At 34.7% G+C, this 11,738-nt stretch overlaps 1 protein-coding gene across 1 annotated transcript; it reads right to left on the bottom strand.

Moving 5' to 3' along the window:
- Positions 1 to 7,537: 7,537 nt before the first annotated feature.
- On the bottom strand, positions 7,538 to 8,320 carry LOC150038596 (uncharacterized). The gene has a single exon (XM_090313777.1). It carries the CDS (start codon positions 8,318 to 8,320, stop codon positions 7,538 to 7,540), a length of 783 nt encoding a protein of 260 aa, XP_090169903.1.
- Positions 8,321 to 11,738: the final 3,418 nt, after the last annotated feature.

Genomic DNA, 11,738 nt, shown 5'->3' on the forward strand with positions numbered 1-11,738 from the left:
TCATACAGTCAAGAAACGTATTGATAACTTCTGTTGAAATAGTATAACAAACACCTTTAACATGGACTTTTCTATATTCACTATTACTTGGATCATTGAACGAATTAGGAAGGTTGAAAAGAACTCACTATTAGGGTTGATGCCCTAAACTCTCGTTGGGTCCCATAGTTTGTAAACAATATATTGAACAAACGCTTGTGATGTAATAATATATGATATTTTCTTCAATGTTGTCTATGAAACATGGGATGTTTTAATTGCTTTACCACAAACCAATAAACTAAGATCTATAGTTATCGTTGTAATTTAAGCATGTATGTGGAGACATACAGGTGAATCATGCCTTAAGTAATAACCAAAATGGTCTGTAGTATATGGATATAGGAGGGAAACCTTATCCTAGTGACACTACGGATGCGGCCCGCTTTGTAGATTGTTACAAGTATTGTGACACGCTACATATGGTCTGATCCTGATCATTCATGTGGAGACATGTGAGCGGGAGCGTCCTATACAAAGGAGTTTGTATAAGATCGAACTATGAAGTGTTATAGTCTTGTTATATAACGTTGTTCATGACAGAGACTTCACTTCACTAGGATGACCACAGGTAACACGGCCTTAATCCTGAGTGAGTTGAAAACTCCTGCCTTTGAGGGAGGTCCTTTGATTTGTATGGGTGTGAGTGGCCAGATTGCCGACTCAAACCTACAACTTTGGGGATTCGTCTGAGTTGGGAGCTGGGAACTCAGCTACACAAGATGGAATTCACTTCTTCCTCGAAGTAGGGGTAAGTAGATAGATTGCTCCCTTAGGGGCTGATTCCGGAGCTTGAACGATGTGGCGCTACACACCTTTCAATGGCTTGGGAGATGTCCACACATAGTAGGACTATGTTGTATTGTTCATTAGATGGATCAGTGGTACTTAAGGAGTTAAATGTAACTAGAGGGGCAGACCGGTAAATTGGTCCAACTGTATTTACGAGTATCTGTGAAGGGTTATCGTACTGTTGAATGGTTATATTCGATGGACATAGAAATATATCTGTGGTGAGAAGAGTGCAACTGTCAGTCTTTAGTGGAGTGCCCAACAGTTAACGGATGGTGGATCTCATGGCTAAAGAGTTTAGTCAGCTATTCACGTACCGTTGGAACTTCAAGCCACAGGTTCATAAGGTCCCATTGATAGCTCAATGGATTCAAGTTGAGAATCAGTTTTTGGATCAATTTGAAGTATTCAAATTGACAAGAGGGAGTTTGATTATATATGATATGATTAAACTGGTTCAGTTATATATGATATAATTGACATGATGTATGAGATACATTAATTGGAGGAAAATGATATAAATATGATTTATTTCTAGCAGAGGAGAAAAAGACTATGGTTTAAATGTTGTATATGATGTGATATTAAAACTATAGGTTATAAATATAATATGATAAGTTAGTTATTATATTTATTTATAATTAAACAATTATGAGATAATTGTTGGTGGTTTTCTCCATAACCGTGCATCAAAGTGGGAGGTCGCATTCAATTTTCATAACTGAAAGAATAAAATGAAAATTGTTTTTATTTTGTAAAGAATCGGATAATCTCTTAAGGTTGTACACTGTCTATCGTTTAGCTAACCAGAGCCTACACAACGGCCTCAGTGTTTCCTAAACGATCGTGTACATGCGCATCTACCTAAACGATCGTGTAAATGATCATACCTAATTACCTAAACTATCGTGCACCTTTTTTAAACGATCAAACACCCGTCTATACGATAGACTCTAAACTCTTCCACTTGCATGGCCATTGAATACGATCGTTCTTTCCTCCTTCCCTCTACCAAATCCAACAGAGGCCATACCTCCTAGATTCTCACTCCGACAACGAGATTTGATGCCTATTCGTGTAGAAGACCGTTCGTTGGCTAAGCGACAACGAGATTTGGTAGACGATTGGCTTGGCGTTGCAGCGATAGCGAGAAGGGCTATTCTTGACGAGAGTGAGAGATAAAGAGAAGAAAAGTTCTTCAAAGGTGAGTCTCTTGTTCTTTTGTATATTTGTTGAAAGCATGCCATAATTTATTCTGTGATGCATAACTTGTATGTATGTTTGTAAATGCTTGTATTTCTGTCACAATAAATTTGGAACGATTTTGCTTCCAATCATAGTCCTCTTTTGATAGGAGTTCCTTCACCCACAAATAAGTTGAGGATAAAAAGGTCCAAGCTGAGAAACAGTCTTCAGCAAACCAACCTGATTTAAGAGCGCCATGATAGCAAGACATGATTGTGTCTTATCTGAAACATTTTGTTTATTTGCAATTCTTCGACGAACAATGTAATTCCACTTTCGGACATTTTCTTCACAGTGAAAAGAAACACCATCAATGAGAACAAGCAGAACATTCTGAGGAACCTTTCTTCTGCCAGTTCTGATGTTCACTCGTCGTGGGGCCATTATAGCATCAACTACATCAAAAGATGAATGAGAATGATCCCTGGAAGCTGAATCAGATGAATTCTCAGAGGATGGAGGTAAACGTGAGCGTGTTTTGGAAAAAGGACCAGGAGCCTGAGACATTTTAACCGTTTTTTCATTCTACATTTTCCTAGTTATGTAATCACAATATGGTCATCTGAAGAATCTGACACGATGTCTTTGTCAATCACAGGTTTACTAACATTGGTATTAGGGTTTTGAGGGACATGTGCTTCATCGAAAGGTGAATCATCAATGATAAAATCCAAAGCAGTTGAATGCTATTCAAAATTTTCATCAGTAGTAGTCTGTGCATTTGAGAGGTAGGGGAAGGCTCAGAGATCAACACATCAAAATATTCAACAGTAGAGGAGTCCTCAACATTATCAAGGAAGACAGTAGAATTGTGTTGATCAGACGAAACATGAAGATGAGAGAAGACAGAGTCACTTCTAGGTAAAATAACAGAAAGTAAGTTATCATCTCCACCACCATGGGGCACAATAAATAAAGGACCAATTTCCATAGCATCAACTGAACCGAATGCACACATAAGATTTTCAGTGTTTATAGTAGATATAGTACCTTGATCAGCATGCACAACCTCAGAAGTGGACGAAATTGAATGATGTCATTTGGAAGTGGAAGCAACAGGCTTAGCATTGCGAAGACGCTTTAAGGATTTTCGAAGGTTTACCCCAGATTGACGAGTATTTCATGATCGACTTCTTGTATCTACCATACTGAAAAAATAGAGAGACAGTATACTCAACACAAGACTACTCCTTCCCGAGTACAACAAGAGACTCCCAAGAGCACTGAGAAGAAAGTAATCGTGAGAAATACTTGGGAGACCCTAAGAAGATGCTAAGTGATTTAAATAGATAAGAGTATATGTTTTAACTCTCGCAATAAAAAGGGCTTTAGTCAGGGAACACAAAAACCAATCGTTACATCCTCTAATACATTAGAGCAAACATTAATAGCTATAAAGATAGTTTACACAATCCAATAGCTGCCCTTAGCGATTCAAAAGTAATAGTATCCAGGAGTTTAGTAAAAGTGTTTGCAAGCTGCTTATTTGTTTTGATATGTTCAACTTTATTCTCAACCAATTCACGGATAAAATGATGCCTAATGTCAATGTTCTTTGTTCGATTATGTTGAACATGAGTTTTTGAAATATTTATGGTATTCATGTTGTCGCAATACAAGGTCATAACATCTTGAAACACATTATACTCAGCTAGCATTTGTTTCATCCAAAGTAATTAGCCCAACTACTACCTGCTGTAACATATTCTGCCTCGATAGTAGATAAACACACACAATTATGCATCTTACTGAACCATATGATAAGATTATTTCCCAAGAAAAATCACCCTCCCGATGTACTCTTTCTATTTTCAGTACATCATGCCCAGTCAGCATTACGATATCCAACTAAAATAGGATTTGTATCGAAAGTGTACAGAAGGCCATAATTAACTATACTATGCATATATTTTAGAATAATCTTCATACTTGTCATATGACTGGTTCTTGGATTGGACTGATACCATGTACAAACACCCATTGCAAAAGCGATATTAGGATGACTCGTAGTTAGATATAATAAACTCCCTATCATGCTTCTATACAAACTCTCATCAACACGTTCAGCTTTAGAATCTTGCGTGATTTTGGCATGAGTAGCAGCAGAGGTACGTTTAGGTTGAGCTTTGTCAAGCCCAAATTTCCTCACCATATTTCTAGCATACTTCTTCTGGGATAGAAAAATCCCTTTTTCCATTTGTTTAATCTGTAAACCAAGGAAGTATGTCAATTCACCTACCATACTCATTTCAAACTCACCCTTCATCTGTTTGACAAAAGTATCTACCATAGTCGAAGGCATTCCCTCAAAGATGATGTCCTCCACATAAATTTGAGCTATGATGAAATTTTGTGCATCCTTTTTTATGAATAGGGTTTTGTTAGTTCCACCATGAGTATAACCATTCTTAGTTAAGAAAATTGCCAAACAATCATACCAAGCCCATGGAGCTTGCTTTAGATGTTGAGGACATGTTGGATCAACAAACCCTTTGGTTGTTAAAAAAAACTTCTTCATTTAAATACCAATTAAAAAATGCACCCTCGACATCCATTTGAAACAATTTAAACTTAAGCAAACACGAGATTCCCAGAAGAAGACAAATAGCTTCCAATTGTGCAACTGGAGCAAAAGCCTCATCAAAATCAACTCCTTTAATTTGAATGTATCCCTGGGCGACCAATCTGACCTTGTTTCTAGTCAAAACTCCATTTTCATCAGACTTGTTTTTGAACACCCACTTGGTTCCGATTACATTTACATTTTCAGGGTGAGGAAGAAGTGTCCACACTTGGTTTCTAGTGAACTATTCTAGTTCTTCCTGTATGCCATTGATCCAACACTCATCCTTCAAGGCTTCTTTCACATTCTTGGGTTCTAGTGGTGATGTAAAACATACGTTACCACACAAACATAGTTATTCTTGACTTCAGGTTCCCAATTATGCTGCTAAAAGGATGTGCCTTCTGTATTCTAGTGGATGGTGCAGGTTTATCACTATTATCAGCTCTAATATCTTTAATAACTACAGGTGTCTGAATGCCACTAACAATTTCGGAAACATCAATAACACCAACTTCATCCTTATCAACATCAGATGATTCTGAGATTTCTTTTTCACTATTTTTTCAGATTCTAAAAATATCTGACCTTTTTCATCATTAACATTTTCTACGATGGATGTTACATCATTGACCACAACATTTATTGATTCATCACACTCTGAGTTCGCTTATTGAATACCCTATAGGCCTTGCTGTTTGTTGAGTACCCAAGGAAGATTCCTTCATCAGATTTAGAATCCCATTTCTTTCTATTTTTCCGATCTCTCAGAATATAGCATGAGCTACCAAAGTCATGAAAATGCTTCACATTGGGTTTTCTTCTTTTCCAAAGTTCGTAATTAGTGTTAATGGTTCATGGTCATAAAGAAATACGATTGTGAATATGGCAGGCTGTATTTAGTGCTTCTGCCCAGAAGTGAAGGGGCATCATTTTAGCATGAAGCATGACACGGACCATATCTTAGAGCGTAAGATTCTTTCTTTCTATAACTTCATATGTTGAGGGGCTATAGAAGTAGAGTACTCATGTAGAATCCCTTTAGAAGTACATATATCAGCAAAGTGAGAATTTTCAAACTCCTTCTCGTGATCGCTTCTAATACGAATGATGTTTTTCTCTTGTTCACGCTAAAGCTGAAGACATAATGTCTGAAACACCTTGAAAGTGTCATATTTTATCTGATAAATCTTACCCATGTGAAGCAAGATAAGTCATCCACACAAACAAGAGCGTATCACTTACCTCCCAAACTTTCAACTTGTATGGGCCCCATCAAGTCAATATGTAGTAACTCCAAAACTCTTCTGGTATTGCTTTGTGCTACTTTTTAATGATAAGTTTTTAACTGTTTACCAATTTGACAGTCGCCACGAAATGAATCAGTTTCTGTGTTGAGAAAAGGTATTCCAAAAATAGCGTCCTCATTGATTGTTTTCCTTATTGATCAACTTGTGTGACCAAGTCTCTTGTTTCACATCTTAGCCTCACTCAATTTGAAAGAGTTATAGATATTAGTGGAAGCATCAGGGGACCAGTGATAGCAGTTGTTCGTAGAGCGAGAGCCTGTCATAACTAATATGTTTTTATTATCTTTCACTAGACAATTATCTTTGGAGAAACTTATTTGATATCCCTGATCACACAGTTGACTTATGCTAATTAGATTAGCATTGAGGCCTTTACAAGCATGAAATCAAGAAGAGCAGGGAGACAAGATCTTAACAAATCTTCTTTTTCCAACACTTTTCCTTTAGCTCCATCACCAAAGGTTACATGTCCAGAGCCACAAGCCTTTAGATCAGATAGAAAGGATTTTTCATCTGTCATGTGCCTTGAAAGTACTAATCTTCTTGGTTTGAGATGTGTGACGAGGTAAAAGCCACATTGTAGGACATACTCTCTTGAGGTTTTCCATCTTTGACACGACACAAAAATATTCTAGATGTAACTTTTATGTTCTCATGACTCAAGATCCCTGGACTCAGGGAATAATGTCTTAATGATATATATTCCTTTCTGCCAAGACGATAAAAATAGAAGGGATGAATATGACCTACTTTCCCACAGTAATGACATATCCATTTCTTCTGTGGCTTACTAATATCAACTTGAGTCACAGGTATGGTATCATATGTATTTAGCTCAGACATGTGAGAATTTTGGGTAAGGACAAAAGCAATCTTTGATGATAAAGCTGTTCTATAATCGAACTTCTAATGAACCCAACTTCTTTTCTTTCAGCAGCTTGCTTTCCTATGTTGAGAATCTTGTTTAGATCATCTATACCCGAATTTAATATGTGAACAGATTTAGACATTGAATCCAGATGTTGTTGAGACAATTTCAATTCCTTCTTTAAATCTGATATAGTGCTCAAAAGACGATGATTGTTTTCTAATAACTTTTGAATAGTGCTCAAAAGATGATCCTTTTGCTATTCCAGTGCAAGTAGATCTTCTTCCCATCCTTCATACACTTCTTCAATGGTAATATTTCTCAGCCAGGAACATTCTGACTCAATCCACAACACATTTTGTCTACTAATTCAATATCATTACTCACTATTATGGGCCATCAATAGTTGTACAACCAATCAACACACGAATCTCATCCTCTGACTTATTACTAGTATCCGAGTCATCGTCTGACAAGGTTTCTGAGTGTCCTTTATTCTGTCTTCTCAAATAGTTAGGACATTTAGCATGTAAGTGAGCAAAACCTTCATATTCCCTATAATTGAAGGTTCAATCCCTGCCATTCTGATTACCATTCAAACTCCGTTCACTGTCTTTCTTTGCTCCAAAAGGTTTAAAACACTTATGCATGTTATGATTAATATTGCAGTGTTTCTGACATGAGGTGTATTGTACTGACCAGAACGCTTATTTAACCTCTTTAGACCTTGCTGAACTGTTTTATGAATAGAGCAAGCAAGTCAGTAAGATTCTCTTCACTTTCTTTCCCTTTGTTTGAGTTGTGGTCTTCATTCACATAATATTGCAAATTTAACCCTTTACATTTCTTGTTCGTTTGTTCATTAAATGTCAATTCAAAAGTACGAAGACACCCAAACAATTCATCAACTTTCATAAAGGCTATATCATGTGCTTCTTCAATGACAGTCACTTTCATGTCAAAACTTTTTGGCAGAGAACGAAGAATCTTTCTAACTAATTTTTCTTCTGACATTTTCTCACCAATGGCAAAAGGTTCGTTTGCAATGTCCAAAATACGTATATTAAAATCAGCTATTGTTTTATCCTCTATCATTTTTAGAGATTCAAACTTCGAAATTAGAATCTTTAGTCTTGACATCTTCACCCTGGATGTACCTTTCTGAGCAACTTCCAAAATTTCCCAAGCTTCTTTAGCTAAAACGCACATATTGATAAGCCGAAATATATTTTTATTAACCCCACTGAAAATTGCATTTACAGTACGAGAATTTCCTAGGGAAGCCTCATCCTCTACTTCAGTCCAGTCCTTCTCAGGTTTGTGGGAAACTTTATCATCCTTATCAGTGACTATTGAATGAGTCCACCCATTTACAACAGCTTTCCAAGTCCTACTATCAATTAATTTTAGAAAAGTAGTCATTCTGGCTTTCCAATATGAGTAATTTGGTCCATCAAGAACTGGAGGTCTAGTAGTAGATCCACCTTCTCTGATTGGTTCCATTGTAGACAGTTAACTTAAATATTATAATTGAACCCGCTCTGATACCAAATGAAAAAAAAAAACGTATAACCAGTCAACTGTGAATATACGATGATGGATACATTGATGCAAACAAAAGAAATGACATAAAAGAAACAAGTAGAGAAGAAAGATAACACATAGTATGTTAACCCATTTTGATATAACTTTACCTACATCTGGAGGGTAGAGAGTCCAAATTAAAGAGAAGCTTAGTATAATTCAAAAGGTCTACAAGAGGAATAACTTAACTAATAGAACCATTATCATGTATTATAGTAAACCTTAGATAAATAATCTGTTTAGACTCCCCCTAAACTTATTGTCACCTATCTCAAGATCTTTTCTCAGCTCAGGCTTTATTGATCTTGTATGTTTAGGTTCCCTAAACTCAATGCTTCTCTTCAAGGATTCATGCATGCATGATAACAGGATTGCAGACCTCTTCATTTCTTTTCTTTTCAGCAATGACCGCATACCACAGAAGAACCACACACACCATTCAGTGTCGTCTCACCAAAAAAAACTCAAAGAGACTTTCTCAGACTTCCTTTTATAACAGTATCAATAAGGAAGATATAAACAAGGAAACCAACAAGACCAAAATCATTCCAAAAATAACTAATCGGACCAAAGTCATAGGCCTAGATTGCAAATGTAATCGGACCAACAAGACCAAAGTCATTCAAAAAATAACCAAAAAAGATCCAATATTTCACAAAAGGAAAATTTATATGCCAAATAAAAACGATAATGGAATTCTATTGATGGATGAATTGTAATAGGCCTAAATTGCAAATGTAATTAGATTTTTTTTTATTGCATTTACTTACAATTATGAATTTTTGACATTTACTGTTAATCTTACCATTACTATTACTGTTACCTTGGAGGGTCAGACGGTAACTATAATGGTGATAATAATATTAAAGGTGCCAAAATGCATAATTGTTCCTCTAAAATAGTAATAATAATGGTAATTGTAATGGTAACATTAACAATATGACATAATTTCCAGACGCAATTGGATTGATCACGCTCTGCTCGTCAATCAATTTTCGTTTTTATTACAGATTTAAAAGTGGACCTCATGTGTCAATACAGATGCATAACACAAGTAAATAACACCAAAACTAATCAAAGGGGATCTATTTATCACATTATCATTGATTTAATGCTTTTTTACTGGAGTAAACATGATCCAATTTCAAAGCTCCACAACAAAGAACACTGTCGGTTTGAGGTATTGTTTATGTTTGAGTTTGATTAAGAGATGTGATAGTGAGTTCAAATGGTGAGTTGGTGCCAACCAGACACATTATTTCATCTAAGGATCTAATTACTCATACCCACAAAATATCATAAGAAATGAAATGGGTTTTCCATTATAACGTTCATATATTATAATTAGAAATCGTATTTAATAATAAATTATCTTGTCTTTTGGTTTCCCACTTTCTTGTAATGAATAATAATAATAATAATAACAACAAAAAATTATATTATTGCTTCATATTTGTGGCTGGTTTACGTCAGAGGGACACAAAAGATTTCAAAGTTTTATTCATTTAGTTTGCCAACCATCATCATAATATTCCCAACAATTTTCCCTCATACGACTTGTCACCTTTTTCTCTTTAAATTCCTTCGATTCCCTTTTTGCTTCGTGTTTTGTTTCTTGCCTTTCGTTTTATGATTTTTTAAATATTTATTTTAATACTTAAAACTTAGAAGGGTTTCTTATTGGCATCAATAATTAAGATGAATCATACGAATTTGAATATGTATACTAATATACTAGCTTAGTGCATTGCATGTGTTACGTAAATTTTTAAAAAAGGATTTAATTATAAAAGTTTAATAATATAACTTTCATTTATGATTAAGAGAGTTTGGTCTCTCATTTTGATTGTTTTTATGTTTGATTTTTTACCATCAAAGAAGTTGTCGGCATAATTTTTCTTACACAATATGTCGTTTTCCTCACCATTTCAATTTTCAAATACAACTCTATCAATTAAACGTGATTAAATTACTTTAATTTTTATATAGTCCACGAGAAAAATACTACCACATGACATTCTGTCCAATAATCACTAAAAAAACATGGAAAAGAATGTTGAATCGACTATAGATTTATAACAATCTGTCTAGCAATCACTAAAAACGTTAAGAGTGTTGATGAAATTTGAAAGATGTCAAAACGAGTTAAAGTATGATCGAGTTGCCTTTATTATCTTTATGCTACATAAGAATCAAATGAATATCACAGAAATGATTTTCCTGAGGCATATCAGTTAAGAAATTAGTCACCTATAGAGAATTATATTTAATAAGCTCTTTTAGGAATTTTATGAGATTGTTTTAGATTTAGGAATTTTCTTATATTAAAAAAATTTAAGAAATTTTATGGGATTGTTTTAGATTTAGGGCTTTTTATATTTAAAAAATTTAAGGATGAACACCGAATTTGAATAAAACTTATTATTTCATAAGATACAATCCAATTAGCACAAAAGGCAGACGATCATTTAATGTATAATTTCACTTATCGATATTTTTCGTAGATGATAGCTAGTTGCTAAAGTGTATTACTGTAGTTGTATTGGTTCTTCATTTTTTTTTTTATTTGTATTATATACACCTTTTAGGATTAGCCTCGTCTTTTGAAAAATATTGTTGTTAAAGAGAGTAAAAAGAAACATTTTGTTTCAATCGCCTGAGACTTTTCTTTCTTACGATTGCTCAGTGTAAAAGCAGACAAATGATTATTTACTCAGTTGAGTGATATAAAGTTACCGGGGAAATCCACGTTTAGGGGAGCCTAAGCAAACTTGTTTGTTTAATATTTTAAATATGAGATGGAAAGAGTATTGAAATTTCGAGTGGAGTCTCAAGTTTAGGAGCAGCCTAAATGTGAAGTATTGTATCAACAGAGGGAGTCAAGTTTAGAAGAGCCTAAACTCTTTATTAGGAGTGAGCTCTTAGAGAGTCCCGATAATATATATTATCATATACATATTCCATTGTAGTCACTTAACTCTATTAGTGAAGTTCTTTTCATTGGACATTATGGCCCCCAAAATGTAGTTGTGGTTACACTGAACTAAATTACCAATTTTGATATGTTCATTCTTTTAATATTTTTTTATTTGACTTTTTGTCTCCTATCTTATTTGTGATATTGTGTTTGATTTATGGACCAAATTATTAGATTTACCTATCTTTCAAAGTGAAGCTAACGTTGTAACAAGAAAGTGAAGTTGAAGTGCTATGTAGTCCACACTCTAAAATATCTTGGAAGGAGATTGAAAATCAACCCAATCAAAGAAAAAATGCATTTAGCTATGAAAAAGGGAAGAAACAAAGATTTCTAGCCATATAAACAAAATTCCATGAA

Source organism: Benincasa hispida, chromosome 1 (genome assembly GCF_027475165.1).
Source record: "Benincasa hispida cultivar pf3 chromosome 1, pf3_genome.v1.1, whole genome shotgun sequence".
NCBI lineage: Eukaryota > Viridiplantae > Streptophyta > Magnoliopsida > Cucurbitales > Cucurbitaceae > Benincasa > Benincasa hispida.